Source organism: Diabrotica virgifera, chromosome 7 (genome assembly GCF_917563875.1).
Source record: "Diabrotica virgifera virgifera chromosome 7, PGI_DIABVI_V3a".
NCBI classification, from domain to species: Eukaryota; Metazoa; Arthropoda; class Insecta; order Coleoptera; family Chrysomelidae; genus Diabrotica; species Diabrotica virgifera.
In genome coordinates this window covers 3,449,298-3,470,453 of record NC_065449.1, presented here as the reverse complement: position 1 = coordinate 3,470,453, position 21,156 = coordinate 3,449,298, and the positions used below count along the sequence as shown (strand labels likewise).

The 21,156-nt window shown below is 30.5% G+C and overlaps 1 protein-coding gene across 1 annotated transcript in view; it reads right to left on the bottom strand.

Annotated features, from left to right (window-relative positions):
• The window catches only part of LOC114328731 (forkhead box protein K1), a 109,262-nt gene extending 89,955 nt beyond the window's left edge, over positions 1-19,307 (bottom strand). The window contains exon 1 of the mRNA XM_050656570.1: positions 18,656-19,307. Within this exon, the coding sequence (XP_050512527.1) occupies positions 18,656-19,017 (362 nt within the window). The 5' untranslated portion in view covers positions 19,018-19,307. The remainder of the gene's footprint in view (positions 1-18,655) is intronic.
• Positions 19,308-21,156: the final 1,849 nt, after the last annotated feature.

Below are 21,156 nucleotides of genomic sequence, written 5' to 3'. Positions count from 1 at the left end.
CAATACATTATTCAAAATGTCTGTGCCGTTACTTGTTTAAGTTCAAATATCTCGAAAACGAATAATTTTATCGTTAGGTGTGAGGAGTATGTTATTTACATAGCGAGTATTGAAGAATGGAAAAATGGCGCTAAAATGGAAATTCCGTCAGTGGAGTAGGAATTGGACAGGGTCAACTCCTCACTGTCCCCTATCTCGTACGCCTCTGGGACTAACCAGAAACGGATATTTAACATAATTTCATAGGGTGTATAGTACCTACACTGCCTGTCAATTATGAGAAGGATACGTAGAATAGTTTTAAAATACTGAGCATAGTTTTTAAATTTTTAAATAACACCCTCTGTTACTCTGTAAGGAGCCATATTTTATTTAAGTGATTTTGGTTAAATCTTAATATTTCGAGGTCTAGAATCTACAACTCAGACATTGGACATTCGTAATGAAACACCCTGTATATATATTTTTAACAGTGTTATGAGTGGTAACAAATACTCAATACTTTTAGAAAAAAACACAGTATTATTAATGCGTTAATTTTGCTGCTTAGTGTATTAATATACCCGGATTATGCGACAGATTATGACGGAAGCTCGAAAAAAATGAGAAGCGTTGAAAAACCCTATAACGTATCTGCGCGTAGAGCTAACAATTTTTGATGAATTCGCGCACATTTACATTTACACCAAATCCCAACATTTTTCCCAATCGCGCCTAAAGAAATATAACTTCAATAAATTGTTAATATAGCTATTTATAAAACTAATGTACAATATATTCTCTATTAAGCAAAAACACTACTTCATCAAAACTAAAATCTCTTTTCGCAACCCCAACAAATATCATGTGTTTGACATACATGTAAACGTAAACAATACGTACAAATGCAATTAATTCAGACTAAACGCGCGCAGCGCTCGATGCAATGCGCCATGTACTCAGTTGCGCAGTTTTCCGCAGTTTGTGTTATATATTTTTTTATTTCTTACATTGTAATCTTTCATCTAGTGAAGGATTTAACGTGGCACAAGATGGCACAATAAACGTAATACGCTGTCAAACATTAATTTTATCAAAAATTGTATAGGTTTTTAGACATCCGATTATATCAAAATTATAATCACCTTTCCGTGAAGCTAACTATATCATTTTAATCTTTAAAGTATATATTTTTATCTCCAATAATTACTTTTACATTAACTATCCACATAAATGAAGTAATAATCAAAGTAAAAGGCATATTCTGAGGATTTAAATTTGATGTATAAAATTATATTGAATTTTGTACTTTTGATCATTAATACACCTGGCCCTAACAAACTTAAAAAATCAATTTTTGCTGAAAAGTTGCATCATGAGTAGTACAAACAAAGCCCTTAATTTCGGCATTCTCAGATTTATTTTTTTTTTTGGACTTTCGATCACGTTTCCTTCAATTTTGAACACTGTGCGACGGCTTAACGTGCTCTCCGAGGCACGGTGAGACAGCTCGTGTCATTATTGGAAATGAAAATGGTTTGTCTTTGGCAGGGCTCGACCCCACGTGCACTGGCGTATGAGGCCAGCGATTATGCCGACTCCACGGCCGCTCGCTGGACTTTCACAATAATTATCTTTAACCGAGTTATTAAACCTTAAAAATGGTTATTTTGGCGTTTTTCAAATTTTAAGTCGCTAATAACTCGACAACAATCAATTTTAGAGAAAAAAAAGGCCCAACGAATTTAAAAAAAAAATTTGTACGAAGTGAAAAATTATGTATTTTTGCGAATTTGTTTAAAATAATTGTTTATCGCCAAACTTCACTAAAATCATTCATTATTGTACTCATTTGCCCTCATTTTCGGCAGTAAAGTAACACTTTGTTGTATTTAAAGAAGAATGTTACTTTACCTGCCGTGATAATTAATCAAATTGACCGAGATTGAATGTAAGTGGTCAATGGCAGCAATCGATTATTTATTTGAGTGAAATTAAAATTTATTTACTTTAATTATTAAAAATATTGTACAAAATTTATGTTATTATTAATAAAATTTATGTCAAAAAGTAAAATTCTGTAGTGTTTCGCAATTATATTCATACAAAATAAATCAAAACTTTACAGATTTAGTAATTAGGTAGGTATACAATATTGATAACTATCGATTAAACATCAAAACCGGCCCTCATGCAAAAGTCATCTGTCATTACTGTCATACGAATTTTTTATTTCGTCTAAAATTAAAAAAATTTCCTCAAAGTTGTAAGTAAGTGTTAATGTTTTTTATGATTAACCATACAATTTTGTACGCACCACCTCAATACTCTTTATCGAACGCGTCTGTTCCTCTGCTCGTAATATCAGACTCGTTCGATAAAGAGTCACTTTACTGACTGACTTTATTGAAATTGGTTAAACAATTTTTCGACCGCGGTACCTCGTGACACCCTGTGTATTTGTTATAAGGATTGTTATACGGATGTATTTCTTTGAGTAAGTTTGTGCAAAAAATCGAATCAGAATAATTTACCTAACGGGGGCGACGTTACAGACTATACTAATAAGTAGTTGAAACGGTCAAAACAAAGAAACGCACACTCATCAAAAATGCACTTGAGATTCTCGTATAATCAACATTTACAGTCGAGGAAATGAAGCATTTTGGCTCGCAATTTTTTCGTCCAGCATGGATTTACTTGAAATTTTCACAGAAGGTAGGGAATAGTCCAAGGATCATTTTCTATATCATGCCGCTGTACGCTAAAACCTTGGGGGTGGTTCCAACCCCATCTTGGGGGCGCGAATTTTTTATTACATTTTAACCATGAAAATCGATGTAAAAAGTAATTCTAAGAAAAAAATGTTTTTTGCATTTTCTTCGTAAAACTAATATTTTTCGAGTTATTCGCGCTTGAAAGTAACAGTTTTTCGATGAGAAAATCGACGTTTTTAGAGGGTTTTTTGAGAATACCTCGAAAAATATGCATTTAATCAAAAAAACTGTAGATATCAAAATTGTATCTTTAAGTAACACAAACCAGATTCTTTTTCTGTAATATCTTCAAGACCAATGAAAGCCGAGATACGGTATGTTAAAAGTAAGCTTTTTTCGTCAAATGCATAATTTTAAATATTTAAAGTAAAATAACGGAAAAACTTTGCATTTTTCGAGAAAAACTTAAAAAAATCTTTTTTTTAAGTATAAAAAAATCTTTTTTTTAAGTATACAGTTAGGACTTTCAAAAAATAATAAAAAAATTTCCTAGCCTGAAAATTAAGCGACTTATGATCAAAAAAATGTCGGTACTTGCTTTTCTCTATGAAAAAATCAGTGAAAACAACCCCCTAACTACCCTCCTAATTAAAAATTGGTCTTCACCTTTCTGTAATTCCTTTTATATTTGTATTATCAACACACCCAAGAAGTTTGACATATTTAAAAGGCCTAATTTTAGAAAAATTGAAGTTTAAAGAAAAATTAATTTTTTGGAATTTCCAATTTTTCACCTTTTACTTCAAAATATCTCCGAAAATACTGGAGATGCGAAAAAAATAACTCACAACTAAATTGTAGCTTTTTGAATAATTAAAATTCTCTTGTGCATAGATTTTCATTAAAATGCAAAGTTAGCGAGATATAGCTGTTTAAAACCTCTATTTACGAGCAAACACCCCCTTATTCGAGCCCTTTAAACCCACCCTAATTAAAAACTAAGGGATGTTACGGAATTTAGTTTACACAGTCTTATAACTCTTAAAAAATCCTACAAAGTCATTTAAAAAAAAAAACTTTTTATCGCCAAAATTCAAGGAGCTATGTTTATAAAACGAATTTTTTTTTCGAAAAATTCGGGTAGTCCGCTTATGGATAATTTTCAATGTATGTATAACACCACAGAACCGGTTCGTATACTAGAAGATGACTAAAAAACTATTTGTATTTGTATTTGTACATATTTGTAAATTCGTATTTTTGTGTAAATACATGGTTTTGTAATTCTTTAATTCTACTTTTTTTCTGTATAGATCTATTAAAATAACTACTTATAAAAACTGTAATGTTATTAAGGGTGGTTTTTAAGGGTTGAAATATTATGATATTATATCCTAAAGTATCAAACAATCATTATTTAACCAATCAAAACCAAAGGGCCTAGCCGGGTAAGATGGTGAAAAGTGCCCCCAACCCAATTTAAATTCCATATAGGCCACTTTTTAGCACATAGAGAGGAACTCACTTTCTGAAATTTTTAGCCCCCTAAGTGGTCACGTGACCCCCCTAGAGCCTAATTAGGCTTTTTATGTTTTTATTTTTTCTCTCAGCCGCATCAAGAGCTAGCCAAAAACTTTATTTAAAAAAGTTGTAAGTTTCAAAAAGATCTAGATGAAAAATTTTTTTTTTATTTTTTTGGCGGGAAATTCGAATTTTTAGAACAATTTTAAACTTTTGAATACCTCTGAAAAAAAACTAAGACACTCGTTTTTACGAAAATTAATTATAATGTGTATTTTTGAACAATCTTTCACCCTTAATTTTTTCAGATTTTTAAAATTGGTGAAACGTACCATTAAAAATAAAAAACCGCATTTTTTCGGTTTTTTTTTCGGTTTTTGATACAATTTTATACATATTTTTCAAAAAATTTAACACCGTCACTAAAATAGGAAAAAAACTGAAAAATAATTGGGGTTTGCTTAATAAAAATTTTTTGTAACGATATCCATTTTCAAGAAAACAAAATTTACATATTTTTTACGATTTTGCCGAAACTACTGGCAACATTGTAATAAAACTTGGCGGGTTTTAAGAGGTAGTTATTGTGCATGTTTTGACATACAACTAAGGATTTGATATTCATCATTGGCGCGCATAGGGGTAACGGTCTGAACTTTTCAAAGAAAAAAAGATAGTACGCCACTGACATATTTCAAATTAACAATCATTTTTGAATTCCTCGTTCAATTTTCAATAAAAATCTATCTTCTCATTTTTTCATACGACGCGCCGTTTTGCTGCAAAAAATAAAATATCTTAACGCTTCCAAAGTATTCGAATTAATTTTGATAATAATGGATGTACGAGTTTATTATGTAGATGTAGAAAGTACTAGAAGTTCGAATACTTTGTAAGGGTTAAGAACTTTTATTTTTTGAATAAAAATGGCGCGTCGGATGAAAAAATAAGAAGATACATTTTTTGTCACAAATTGAACGAGAAATTCAAAAACCATTGTTAATTTGAAATATGTCAGTGGCGTACTATCTTTATTCTTTAAAAAGTTCAGACCATTACCCCTATGCGCGCCAATGATGAATATCAAATCCTTAATTGTATGTCAAAACATGCACAATAACTACCTCTTAAATCCCGCCAAGTCTTATTACAATGTTGCCAGTAGTTTCAGCAAAATCGTAAAAAATGTGTAAAATTTTGTTTTCTTCAACGCTCTGTATCTTGAAAATCGATGGCGTTACAAAAAATTTTTATTAAGCAAACCCCAATTATTTTTCAGTTTTTACCTATTCTAGTGACAGTGTTACCTTTTTTGAAAAACATGTATAAAATTGTATCAAAAAACGAAAAAAAAAACCGAAAAAACGCGGTTTTTTATTTTTAAAGGTACGTTTCACCAATTTTAAAAATCTGAAAAAATTCAGCGTGAAAGATTGTGCAAAAATACACATTATAATTGATTTTCGTAAAAAACGAGTGTCGTAGTTTTTTTTCAGAGTTATTTAAAAGTTTAAAATTGTTCTAAAAATTCGAATTTCCCGCCAAAAAATAAAAAAAAAATTTTTCATATAGATCTTTTTGAAACTTACAACTTTTCTAAATAAAGTTTTTGGTTAGCTCTTGATGCGGCTGAGATAAAAAATATAAACATAAAATGCCTAATTAGGCTCTAGGGGGGTCACGTGACCACCTAGGGGGCTAAAAATTTCAGAAAGTGAGTTCCTCTATATGTGCTAAAAAGTGGCCTATATGGAATTTAAATCGAGCTGGGGGCACTTTTCACCATCTTACCCGGCTAGGCCCTTTTACCCATATTAAAGTTTACAATGTTTTTGAAGTTATACTTCTTTACCGGCGATAGAGGGTAAATTTTTATATGGGAAAACCTAGCGACCGGGCGCATGCGCATTATAACTTTGTTCTGATTGGATGTTCAAATGACATGTCAAAAATTATTCAATATGGCGGCTGTGGCACAGCTGTAGTTAGATTATTTATGGTTGTTGCGTTTTAAAATTTGTGTGAAAAGAAACAACAAACAAAAGTTAGTTAATAGTTACACTGCCTTTTTAAATAGTTTTCATATACCTATATTTTTGGACTTTTGGACTATTTTGGACAAGGAAAACTCATTCTAATTTGGTAAGTACCTAGTTTTTATTATAATCATATTGTAATTATATATTTGGATTAGGTTGAAATACATACATTTATTTTCTCAAGAATGCGGATTTTAGAGAGAAATCCCAAATTAGGTTCGATTTTTATTTTTAAATTATGATTTTTTGGCGTAGATTTATTTATCTAGTAGGTATGTAATGCTTTGATTTACATACTTAATTTGATTACCAACAAAAGTTCTACCAATCTTCATCTAATATATTGTTTTCTTACTGTTTTGTTATATTTTTATATTTTCTTCCACAAAATTTAAACTAGGTACATAATTTTCAAAACAATTGTCAAACAGTAAAACGTTCAGTTACCGTATTTTTCCACATGATAAATAATGTGCGATTGGACGAGTGAGTCTACGCTTCGATTACGAGTCAAAGCGGCACGAAATTCAAGGGTTCAATTCCCGATGCAAGTTTTATTTTTTTATTTTTTTATGCATATTATGATTGTAAGTATATTTGTTATATAATTTTTTTTTCAGCAAATGCGTATTTAAAATTTTTGCCAACAATTATTATCGTCCAGAAATCATTTTTTCTTTGTGGCATTTTTCAATGTGTTTGTGTGCGTTTTATTCTTTTATTTTTTTAAATTTTTGGTATAGTCTTAAAAATCACATAATATGTAGTAGAAGTATAACTTCTTACGTGCGTACAAAGTACACACACATTCTTGTTATTTAATTTTTGACAATAAGGGGTAGTTAACACCCCTAAAAATAATCAACGCCCTTAAGCATGATATAGAATATGAAGTACAGGGTGAGATGATCCTAATCCCAAATTTTTATGTAAATCGATGCAAGCCGAAATTATTATTTTAGGATAAGTAAATTTTTTATATATAGCTCCAACAAGGGTTATTTTAAGGGTTGAAATATTATGATAGTATATCTTAAAGCATAAAGCAATCATTATGTAACTAATAAGAACCAAATGTTGACAATATTAAAGTTTAAAATGTTATTTTATAGTTTTTTACAATTAGGGGTAGTTTTCACCCTTAAAAAACCAAAAGCGTACAACGGCTCAATATAGAAAATGAACTAGAGGGTGTAATGAGCCTAATCCCAAATTTTTGTACAAATCGATACTGGACGAAAAAATTGCGAGGTTTTGCCATTTTTTCAGCTTCATTTCCTCGACCATTACTGAATCGATCCAGGAAGAGTCAACTTCAACTAGTAAAAGTTGATTTAAATTTTTAAAATCAACTTTTACTGCTCGTTTCAGTTGGAGTTGACTCGAACTAGGAAAAGTCAACTCTAACTGAGAATCAACTTGAACTGTAACATATACACACCTCTGTACCATTTCCACCCTACAGGGTGTCTCAAACTTTTGTTTCAGTTAAAACATATGTTAAAGAATAAAACCGTCTATTTTCTTTGTTTCTAAAGATATCAGGGACATTCAAAAAACAAAATGATCACAAAAAATAAGACTACAATACGCTTTCAATGTATACTCACACCACACGTGTACCTTGTTCTCCCTATAGGGTGTCTCAAACCTAACACAAGAAAATCATTTCTTCCGCCCGGTATAAGTACAAAAAAGAAGTGAGTAAACCTTTGCGTAACTTTTGAAACTAAATTTGTTTCCTCGTATACTGAGTCTAAATATTATATTTATTAAACAACAAACCAAAACAATTAAAATTCGGAGATAAAATAAAGATAACATCTTTCGCGAAATGATAAATTTCTATTAGGTACTTATCTTAAGGCCCTGGTAATCTTTCTCATACAAGACTGCATTCAGTTGTGGCAAAACACTCACAAAAACACGACATGTAAACAAAGAAATTTATTTACAAAAAATAGATAATAATCACTTCAAGGCAACAGGTTTATTTAAAAATACATTAATAATTGGATGATAAAAGTAAACACAATTTGTGATAACGACAATAATAAATACTGTTCTAAGGTATCTACAGGGACAAGATTTGAAGAATTTATTTGATTCAGTGTAATTTAATGAAATTCACTTCTGCAAGAAATTAACGCACCACCTTAAAAATTGGTCATTTATGATCTCTCGAATTTCCTAAACCTCTTGTCCGATTTAAGTGATTTTTTAACATGTAGACATGTTAACATTTTAGTAGACCAGGAAGCATCTGTTTTTAGGTGGATGTGAGAGGTGGCATTCGGATTTTTGCGGATAAAGTTAGGTGATAACTTCGTTAATAATAATTGCTCCTCCTCAAATAAACCCGGAACATTAATAAAAAAAATAAAATATTTAAAAATTTCAAAAAATTTCGTTTTTTTTTCTACTTTCTTTGCTTGTAACTTTAAAACGATTCATTTTGGAAAAAAGTCGTATAGGAATAAAACAAAGATAATTACATTTTCTATCAGATACGATTGGTTAAAAATGTTTTAATTTAACACCCTTGCTACAAAATAGCAATAAATATAAAATAAGGGGACAAAACAAGCCTGTCCTTATTCAATGTTTTTCCATCACTTAGGTTACACTTGGAACCTTCCTAATTCGCTTAGAAAATTTTTGTAATGTGCTAAAACCGTTCACCAAATTTCATTAAAATTGACTTACTAGATTTTGCATTATAATTTTGCAATCTAAACTATTTTAAAAAATTAAAATTTTTTAAAATCTTGCACAACAGAAACTAGAACATACAAAGATTTGTCAATTTTTTTACATATAAAGAAGCACTCCACCTATCTAATGCACTTTACAGAATTGAAATCGGATTATTTAAGCAGCCTCAGCAATGTTTTAAAGTTATAAACAAATTAGTGATGTGTCCAGGAGGGGGTGCCACGGGCTCCTTTATTTAGTTGGACTTATCCAAGTTTTTTTATGTATTTTGACCCGCAGAACACGAATTTTTTGGGTAACAGTTGATCCGGATGTCGATAAGATTGTTATAAACAAAGAACTTGAGGAATTACATAACATCGATTTTTCGCAAAATAAAACATTTTTTTGTATTTCTTGGGTAATTCTAAGCAAATAGTATTGGGACCGTGCAAGTTCGGCAAAGCGACCTCTATTTCTACGCTCTGTACTTTTATTCGCACTTTTAATTATATTGGCCAATTATATAAGTGCTGGTTACTGGATAATTGTGAAGGCCATAGTCCACAAAAATAATAAGAAGAAAAAATAAGATGCAGGTTATGTTATGCAAACGTAAACAATTGTATGTAGTAAATAAAATTAGTTATTAAAATGCAGTACCTACTGCAAGCAAAACACAATTAATTAAATTTACCTTTATATAATAATTGCATATCATATCAATATTGTGGAGCAATATATAATTTTTCTGCTTCAATGACAGAAATATACGTCAATTTGACAATTTCAATTGACAATATGAATTATTTAAGATAGTTGCAATATTTCTCCGCGACTCGCGCACGGTCGTTTCCCTTCCAAGTACTTGCACACCGCGAATATTAAGTATGGAGAACGGTAAGGGTTTTATACCGATCGAAGACAATTGTTTGGAGGAGGAGCGGAACGACGACTCCAATTGTTGTCTGAGATCGGTTACCCTTAACGTTCGACATGCTTATAACGTTTTTTGCACGATTGATACCATTATAAATTATAAAATTAAACATTTTCGTCATATTGACTAGTTTCATTCATTTTATCAAGATAGATACTTTGGTTGTTAGGTAGTAACTAGGGTGCATAACAACAATGGAGAATTGAGTTTTTATTTAGTTGTCAATAATTTTAAGTACAATTTTGATTATTATAAATTAAAATATGAGCGAAAGTGAATTTGAAGAAATTGAACGGGCTTGGGAAGAAGGGTGTTCCGCAATTATTCCCGAAAAATCCAAAATCCGTTATCAAAATACCTACCAAAGTTTTAAAAAATGGTGCGAAGGCAAGAATTTAAGAATCGAAGAAAAGACTCTATTGGCATATTTCGTTCAAAGACATATGCAGTTGAAAGCTCCTGGAAGCCTCTGGGCAGAATATTCAATGATTAAATCCACCGTTTTTCTTTATGATGGCATTGATATTTCCAAGTTTTCAACTTTGATCGCGTATTTGAAGAGAAAAAATGTTGGATACTACTAATGTATGCGATTCTGCAGGAGTTTCTGTTAGAAGTGAAACCACAGCCCAAACAAGTGGGATTTCATTAAATAATTTAACAAATTGTACCATAAGTTTCAATAGTAATAAATAATTCGTTAGTTTTCTTTATTCTTTCAAAAAATAAATTAAAATTAAGAGATTTTTTAACTCGACGGTAAGTGAATTACTTACCGTCGAGTTGGAGTACTAATTACTTACAGTCGAGTTGGAGTACTTACTGTCGAGTTGGATTACTTACCGACAAGTTGCTAGTAAATGTCACCTACTGACGTAAAATCTGTCACGGTAAACAGTCAAAAATGATCAATTGTGCAAAAAAATGTTCTTACAAGTTTTTTCGTAGGATGCATAGTTTTCGAGATAAACGCGGTGGAACATTCAAGAAATCGAAAAATTGCAATTTTTGAATGAGAATAACTTTTGATTAAAAAATTATATAGCAATTCTGCTGACCGCATTTGAAAGTTTAAGTCACCGGTTTTAATTATTTGCATTGCTAAAAATTAATTTTTTTATTATTAAACAAAGCTATTTGTTTATAAGCCAAAAAATTGTTTATAATTTTAAAACATTGCTGAGGCCCCTTAAATAATCCGATTTTAATTCTGTAAAGTGTATTAGATAGGTAGAGCACCTCTTTATCTGAAAAAATTAGCCAACTTCTAAATGGTCTATGTACTTTTTGTTTAGAAAGATTTTAAAAAATTTGAACTTTTTTAAAAACATTTACATTGCAAATTTATTATGCAAAATCTATTAGGTCGATTTTAATGAAATTTGGTAGACCATTTAAGTAAGTTGTAAGAATTTTCTAAGCGAATTACTAAGGTTCTAAGTGCCATCAAAGTGGTTAAGAAACATTGAATAACAACAGGCGTGTTTTGCCCCCTTATTTTGTATTTATTGCTATATTGCAGAAAAGGTAATACCTTGAGACATTTTTGACCAGTCGTATATCATACAAAATTCAATTATCTTTATTTTATTTCTGTACGACTTTGTTCCAAAACGAACTGTTTTAAAGTTATAAGCAAAGAAAGCAGAAAAAAATCGATGTTTTTCGAAATTTTTAAATATTTTAATTTTTTTATTAATGTTCCGGGTATAAGTCAATTATTATTACTGAAGATGTCACTTAACTTTATCTGCAAAAATCCGAATACCACCTCTCACATCCAAAAATACACGTTTTTTACAGATTAGTCCTGGTCTATAGCTAATATCACTGTAATAATATTGTTGATAGATAGGTAAATCGTCATTGTATACCGGGCCGGGTGTACCAATCAAACTGTGATTTTTTCTGAAAGTTCGCGTCAACATGTGGAATATTCTAGCATATTATATAAAATACTGAAATTAAAACCCAACTATAGCCTCATGTTTTCTTAACATTCTGTTTTTTTATTCATTTGCTTACATTGGATAATAAAAAAGTTACTTTACTTTTAAAAAAGGTACTTTAGTAACTATTTTTTATAGCCTAAGGGGTAATTCTGCATGAAAAAATAATGACAGTTTGCTTTATAAACATATGTAACGTACCTATGACGATTTATTTATTGCTCTAAAACCGGTTGAGATATGCAAATCAAATTTGGTGGGTTATAAGAGGTAGTTATTGTGCATTTTTTGACACACAATTAACCCTTAAGTACTAACACCCCGTCTCTCAGACGGCATAGCTTGTCGAAAGTGGGATATTTCCCTTTCTAGAAAATTTTGAAGGTCACCCGTTTATGACTTTTCAAGTTGGGTTGTTCTTTAGTAGTATTGAATTCGGCAATTTGCGGCAGGTTGTTATTCGAAAGATATTTAGACTCAAAGTGTGATTTCCGTCTAATAGATGGGGTGTTAGTGTTTGTGCCCAGTTCGTCATTACACATAATGTGCCCCAGTTCGTCAAAAAACATCAAAAAAGGGAATAAAGACCCTGAGGAAACTCTTTTGAAATGGTTTGATGAGGTAGAAGACGACATAAGCGAAGTGGAATCAATTTGTGATGAAAACGTTGCCACTGACTACCATTGATACACTGTACTAACTATAGTGCCTGTCAGTTTTTTTTTGTTTTAACATTTTTTAAAAACCTTTTTATTTTCATTTTTCTTACTCTTTGTTTAACTCGATTATAAATTTTTATTAAGATTCTTCAATTTGTTTAATTTTTATCACACTTTTTTCAGGAGTAAAAAGGTACACAAACAATCCTTCCATTCTTGTTATGTTTTTTATTTTAATAAATACAGAAAAACTAGATTAGCTACTGTGTTTTTTAGATAACCAATACTTTCAGTAGGTCATCGAGATATTTTTTTGCATTAAAATTTTTAACAAAAACAAAAATTACCACTAAAATGTTAAACCCGTCTGTCAGGCGGTTAGTTAGTGTTTACGTCATTGATTTAAGATGTTAGTACTTAAGGGTTAAGAATTTTACGTTCACTATTGGCGCACATAAGGGTCATATTAACCTTATGCGCGCCAATGGTGAATATTAAATTCCTAATTTTATATCAAAAAAATGCGCAATAACCAACTCTTAAAACCCACCGAATTTCATTTGCATATCTTAACCGGTTTATAAATAAATCGTCAGTTTGTAAGAAAAATTTCAACACTCCCTATCTCGGAAACGAAGCATTTGAGGACATACGTTTATAAATCAAACTGTCATTATTTTTTATGCAGAATTACCCCTTAAAGTTTGACATACTTATTTAAAAACACCCTGTATTGTAGCTAAGTATCTAACTTTTTTATTATCCAACATAAGCGAATGAATCAAAAAACAAAATGTTAAGAAAACATGAGGCTATAGTTGGGCTCTAATTTCAGTATTTTATAAATGCTAAAATATTCCACGAAATCATGTGAACTTTGAGAGAAAATCACATTTTGATTGGTACACCCGGTATATACAATGACAACTTACCTGTCTAACAACAATATTATTACAGCGATATTGTTAAAGAATAAGGATACAGCATGTTAAACAAATCACTTAAATCGGACAACAGGTTTGAGAAATTCGAGACATCAACAATGACCTATTTTTAAGGTGGCGTTAATTTCTTGGAGAAGTGTATTTGCAACAACTTTTGTGCAATTGTTGATTTATTAGTCAGAGATCGGATCTTTAAAAACGAGACGACAACAAAAAAGCTGAATTTTGACGAGAATGTCCATTTTGGAATCCCAAAATAGTTTGTTTATCCTAGGGATAAGGCCCCGGTCTTACTCCTAGGGGGGGGGGGGGATAACATTGATTTACCAAAAATTGAATGCCATAGAAAAAATCTATAAAATTTGTATCAAGTCAACAGTAAAATTCGATATCTTTTGATCAGAGTGTCCTATCGACAAAAATCCGAATGGGTGTTAAAGGTGAAAAGTGCAGCTTTCATACACAATTTTTGCATTTTGTCACAAATGAAGCCAGTTTCATAAATTTTATACATTTCATGAGAATCTTAAAAAACCGCAAAACGTTTATTTATTTAACAGCATTATAGAAAAAGCTTATCTCATGCTGATATATGGAAAATTTTAGAGTTAAAAACGTCCTGAAAAAAATAATTTCCATGATAAAGTACACTAAGGCGAATTGCAGCGTGACATAAAATGGGATCAACAGTGACGAATTTAACATATTTACTAGAGTCAGTCAGGGTTGCATGCTTTCTCCATTTCTTTTTAACATAGCTGTAGTCTAAACAGTACAATTCAATCCAATTTAATTTGTATTTTTTGTATCTCTTTGTTGTAATTGGTATTTTAATGTATTGTTTTTTTTTTGTAAATAGTTGTAACCCTTAAAAAATGAATAAATAAAACAGGAAAGGAAGTAACAAGAACCTTTTGACATGCAAGCAAAAGACTAAATTATAAGACATAAGACTAAACATTTAGTCTTGCCATTACATCTATTTATTGCCTGGCTAAAGGTTTCATGGCTAAAGCTAAATAAAACACAGAAAAAACATTAGAGGTTAATTTCATATCATTTCTTTCCTTGTAACTTGTAATCAAATAGTGAACAAATGAACGTAATAAATAAACCATATTAATAAGTAAATGGAACAATAAACAACATAATAAAGAGACAATTAAACTGGTATGGACAGCTGATGAGAATGAAACCCAGTAGATTAACGAGAAAAATTCACGAAACAAGAAATATCACAAAAATGAAGAAGGCAGACTGAGGAAAAATGGATATATCAAATAGTAGATGTGTAGAAGATTAAACAGAAAACGCTTAAAGAAATAACAAGCTGAAAATGCGAGCATTATCATAACGAAAACTTTGTACCTATATTTACGTATTTTAATTCATAATATGGAAAATTTCTATTATGAAAAGTAGTTTAGAATTAATAATTATGTTTTAATGTGCAATTATATCATTCTAATTTAAATGTTATGAACTATAAAGGTACTTTACTGTTGATCGAAATTCATATTTTTTATATACCTCGTATAAAATTAATAAAATTTTATATATGATGGTTGCATCATAAATCTTAGAACATGAAGAGCTTTTTATGAAGAATAACTTTTCTTGGTCAAATTAAAAATAAAAGAGTTATAAATGAAAATGTTGGTATCCATAATTTGAGAAAAATCTTCAAATATTTTTTTCCATTAGAAGGATGTAACTGCATATATCAGACCATAATTTTTTATACCAAACAATATTATTTCATATACTGTCGGTTCGCTAAACTCAGACACAACTGGCTAGTGATTTTAGCGAATAATTTTGCCAATTCGACAAAAAAATAATTTCTAAATAGTTATTAATTACTAAATAATTAGTAATTTTGCCAATTTCGGCAAAATTCTCAAAAAACAAAAAACTACTTACTAAAATCACTAGCCAGTTGTGTCAAGTTTAGAGAACTGACTAGGTAGATTTTAATTTCATAGCAAATGGAACAGTCCATTTATCATAAAGGGGAGGCCGTATACTGGTATAAACCTTTTTAAAACTGTTAATAATAAATTATTGCTTTTAAAATATTATACTCAAATTGTATTTTTGAACATCTTATTTATTTTATATAATAATTAAATTCACTATCAAATGTCATTGATGTTTTATTAATACTTAATTTAAAATTTAGTTTGACATTCACGAAGTGTCAAACTCAAATGTAAATAACCTATGCTTTGCTTAACAAATCGAGATTAAAAAACTAGCCTACTTAATAGCAACCATTTCAGCTGGACGTGTAGTGTGTCGGTAGAAAATAAACCGATTGTGAGGTCACATTTAAGACTTTGAGGTCAATTATCTCGAAGACAGTTAGAAATATCGAAATGCCTTTTTCAGATTTGGATTCAGAAGAAAAAACTACATAAGAATCCATCAATAAATCTGATCTGAATATTGCAGGAGCGGCAACGCAATAACACACACACTTTTGCGAATTTATAAACAAAATGTTTTTCGTTGAAAATAATATCACAAGACAGAAAAGAATGGAAAAGATGTGTGAATATGTACTTTAACTAAACCCAAATGTGACACCTCAAAGGGTATAAGGCACAGGAGAGAGAAAGAAAGATAAGTCAATGGTATCAAAAGAAACTAAATATTTTTATTTTTGGTACTACCTAAGTATATTTAAAATTTATAAATCAAAAATATTTCATTCTCCCTCAAAGTTTAGGACAAATTAGGTTTGTAGAGTTAAAGCTTGGAGATTAGCTAAAAACAATGAGAAAGTAGAAAAAGAATATGGATAGAAAAAGAAAAAGTAGCAGAAAATGGTAAATTTAATTAACCTAACAATAAAACACTGAAAACATTTGTTTTCTAACTTCCACAAAATTTATTATAACTAAGTGACTACAGCTGTTTCGGCGGAGTGCCTTTCAGTGTTTTATTGTTAGATAAAATGAACTTCCATCAAGTAACGGTCGAATCCATCAATAATTTAATTAACATTGACAACACTGTAAGTTAATATTATTATTTTTTACCAACACTAATACTACGAGTTCAACTTTACAAACTTGTTTTTACAGAATTTCTTTTTCTGTATATGGAAAGTAAACAAACAAATATAATGAAAATATTAGTTAGTGGCCTAGAAACAAAATAATAACCACTAAACACCGGCGAACCATGTAGAAGGTAGTACATAGAAAATTTTGTCGTCACTCGCCAGGCCAAACATTGATTGAAATTTTAGGTTGATGTAACAAACACAGCCTTAACACAGGCCCACGTGCTCTACTATAAACTGAAAGGAAAAAGTATGTTGTCATGCTATGTAGAGAACATCGCATCACAACCAACCAATGTACACTTTATATTTACTATTATAAGCGTAATGAGCAACAATCAAAATAACAGTCATACGGCTCCCATACATAGAGCTCATAATAAGACAGGAAAATAGTCTGACGTCACCTGCTCAATAAATACTTGACAAGCATTTCCAAAATGACTTGTAGTGTTTATTTGAAACTGCACTTGTCTGCATACAATAATTAAAGGCAAGTTGTTTGTAGGCAAAATGTTTATTGCTAAATAGTAATAAACTAAATAGTAATAAACATTTTCAGGAATATACAATAAACTTATTGCTTATTATTATATAAATAACACCACAATCTTCTTGGTTAGGGTGTCTGCATTCTGCATAACTTTTTTGAGGTAGAATCGTTGACTGCCTTTCTCTCTTAAATTAAGGCGCATGATTTTTTTTAATAATAATTAGGCTGAAGCTATTTCCTTTTGGCATAATTATGTAATTTATGTTTTATTTGTTTTATTTATTTATTTATTTTTAACAAGCAACATACACAAACTTTGTTTAATTTATTAATAATTTGTATTTTGATAACAACTTCTGAAGTGGAAGTCGAAACGAAAACAAACTAAAATTGTCACTTTATTTCTAAAATAAAACAGACACATTAAATAATTAGGCTGAATAGATTTGTAAATAATTAGGTTGGATATAATTTTTTTTTGTAAATAGTTGGGGTGCATTTTTTTGTAAATTTTTAGACCTCTTTCATTATGCATTTATTTTCCTCCAAAAATGTTTATTACTTGTGAATAATATATTATGTTTTTCTATAAGAGATTTCTTGCATTTCATTATTTTCCGCAATGCCTTCAGGAATTTTCAGATTGCTATCGGTACACTGCACATTATAATAGTGCACAGGTAGGTAATATGCACAGGTAGACTGCATGCTATAGTAGCACCTTAATATTTTTATTTTGGTAGGTAATAAGTATTAGATATTTAAAATTTACAAAGCAAAAATAATTTATTCCCACTGAAAACATAAACATTTCTGGACTCTTTGCGCTTGTAGAATTTAAGATTAGAGATTAGTTAAAAACAATGAGAAAATAGAAAAATGATATGAATAGAAAAAGAAAAAGTAGCAGAAAATGATAAATTTAAATAACATTGACAACACTGTAAGTTAATATTATTTTTTGCCAAAACAATAATACTACAAGTTCAACTTAATAAACTTGTTTTTACAGAATTTCTTTTCCTGTATATCGAAAGTAAACAAACAAATATAATGAAAATATTAGTTAGTGGCCTCGAAACAAAATAATAACTATTAAATACCGGCGAACCATGTAGAAGGGAGTAACTAGAGAATTTTGTCGTCACTAGCCAGACAAACATTGATTGAAATTTTAGGTTGATGTAACAAACAGCCTGAACGCAGGCCACGTGCTCTACTGTAAACTGAAAGGAAAAAGTATGTTGTCATGCTATGTAGAGAACATCGCATCACAACCAACCAATGTACACTTTGTATTTACTACAAAACGTAATGAGCAACAATCAAAATAACGGTCATACGGCCCCCATACATAGAGCTCATAATAAGACAGGAAAATAGTCTGACGTCACCTGCTCAATAAATACTTCACAAGGATTTCCAAAATGACTCGTAGTGTTTATTTGAAACCGCACTGTTGGCCCGGTTGGCCTCGAGAAAGGGGTATTGATTTTCAATAAAGTAGGAAAAGCCTATCCAAATCCGAAAAAGTAACACGTGATTTGAACCATGTGTACCTAAATTTTAACCTCTCAAGGCCTCCTAGGATAAACATACAGCAGCAATTATGAGAGCGGCATTTGTTTACATAACATTAACAAAACTTACGTCTTGGGTAACTTGATTGAAGGGGCTCCTTTCCTCTGAAATACTCCATCGATAAATACACCATTTTTTCCATTACACAGCATGTAAAAATAAGGGTGTTCGAAGAAAACTTCTAAATGCCTTCGCGAAATAAAACTAGAATGTCCCATATTTACATCTACATCACCACGTGAACTGTTCCTACCTATAATAATCCGATCCTGCCGAACGAGGTACTCGAATTCACGGCCTTCTATTCGAGCAATCGGTTCCCCTTTTACGTCGGGGCTCCACTGTACCTTCGAAGGACTCGCGGGAGCCGATTTTAGAGCGAGAAGGGCCCATGCATCGCTTTCCGGAGTCATTGAATATGATGTGGACATGGTGATTCACTACTTCACACCACTTTTTTAACCACACTCTTTAAACTGTCTCACTTCACTGTTTACCTAAGAATTGCTACAAACGTGGGAGTCACCTGTGTTGCACTTTGGTTCGTATGTTGATTTCATAACGTCCTAGTCGATAGAAATGTTGGTAAACACGTGAGATTGGCATAAAAAACAGTCTCTACCACAGACACATCTAGTAATTTTAGACGGAATATTTTGTATTTTGTGGTATAGAGACTATGTCTTGACAGTCGACAGCAAAATATGTGAGAATTATTTTATTTTCTTTCCCTCTGCCGCCATCTACTACTTACTAGGCAAACTCTTTCAATTATAATTAGGCTTCGATTTTCTGCCGGGTAGAACACTTTACAAGGCCATCATCTTCAAATTTTCATGAATTTTAGATGATCAAAACAACTTTGTTATTAAAAACCAACACCGAATGTCACATTATGTTTACAAACATACATTTTTTTTATTTACAAACAATTTTTGTTTGAGCAAATGGGCGTGCTTTGTAAAAGTCAAAATTTGCGTAGAAATGTCAAAGTTTATTTTTTCACGGAAAAGATACAAAAGATACCTATCTTACCAAAGTTGTAGATCTCTCTAAATATTAAAATATTCTCACAGGTACATAAAATCAAAATACAAGATATAAAGAATACTTTTAAGCCTTTTAAATATACTATCTTCATAATCACTCTTGCCAAAGCCACCTTTTTGTTGAAAATAGACATTTTAAAGGCAAGGCTTTTGTAATTTTTGTATATCCAGATAAAATGACCAATCATACCTTAGTCCCCATCTATTGGTGTAGTACAAAACTACTTTGTATCATCATTAACGAATTCTGCCTTCAAACGACATTATAAATACTAATAAAATGCTAATAAACAAAAAACTATACATTTATTTTTATTATGGTATATATTTTAATCTTTTCGTAATAGATATTTTGGTATACAATGATAAAAAATCTAAATATAAAATTTTCCTTCAATTTTATTGCGCAGTGCAAAATGTATAATTTTTTATATTGAGCAGGACCGGATTCGTAGAAATTAATTTGTTACAAATATGAATAATTGGTATTTATTTTATAAGTTATTCTAATATAGGTACTAGTTAGTTTTTTTTTAATTTTCCACTAATATAAACTCCAATATTATTTACCTTATGTCTATCGATTCTTGTTGCTTTGCCTTATTATTTAACGGTCTTTTAATTTATTAATGATTTTTAACGTAATTTATTTAGTTTTAATTGTTACAAAAACTGCCGCAAAGTGTAGGCGCAAATATTTTACGGCTATCCCTGCTTTTTCTGTCTTTACACGGCAAATTATACGTGTACCTAGTAAAATTCTCACTGGTATGGATATGTATAAACATTACTTGACAATGTCATCATTAACTTTAAAGAGATGGCTTTTGAATGTTCTTGGATAACTGTTACTTGTATAATTGCATTATTAATTCAGTTAATTAATATGATAATTTTTCACTATGTATTCAGTGATTGTAATAATTTATATACTGTACAACAACAACTAATACTCAATCGAGAAAAGTGATAAAGTGATTTTTTGAAGTTATACTTCTTTAGGCGCGATTTCATTGAGGGTGAAATTTTATTGATCTGCGCGCATGCGCACACAGGCAGTATGGAGTTAGTTACTAAATGTTTTAATTCATGTATGTATCAGTCCAGAAAAGGTGTGGAAAGAATATATTAGTGTTTTTAAATATATTTTTCTACAAACGTGTTAAAAATACAATTTTTAGCACTCCATAGGAGCGTTAAAAATGCTACTTTAAGGCACTAGTGCTTTAAAAATTTTAAGGCACTGCAGTTAAAAGTGAATTGTCAAATTGTGAAACGTCAAAATATTTATATTTCATTTATTAACATTAATATTAATAATACAACTTGCGCAATTTGAAAAAGGTGGTTTAAAAGGTTTTTTATTATAATTTTGTGTCTTTGGATTTGTCTTCCTTGGGCGTAAAATAATAAAACATCTATTTTTATATTTCACTTCTCACCGTGATGTGTAATTATGTATATCTGAAACGTCAGTAGTATGCACCTTGATGGCTTTGTTGGTAGAGCATTGGACCAGAG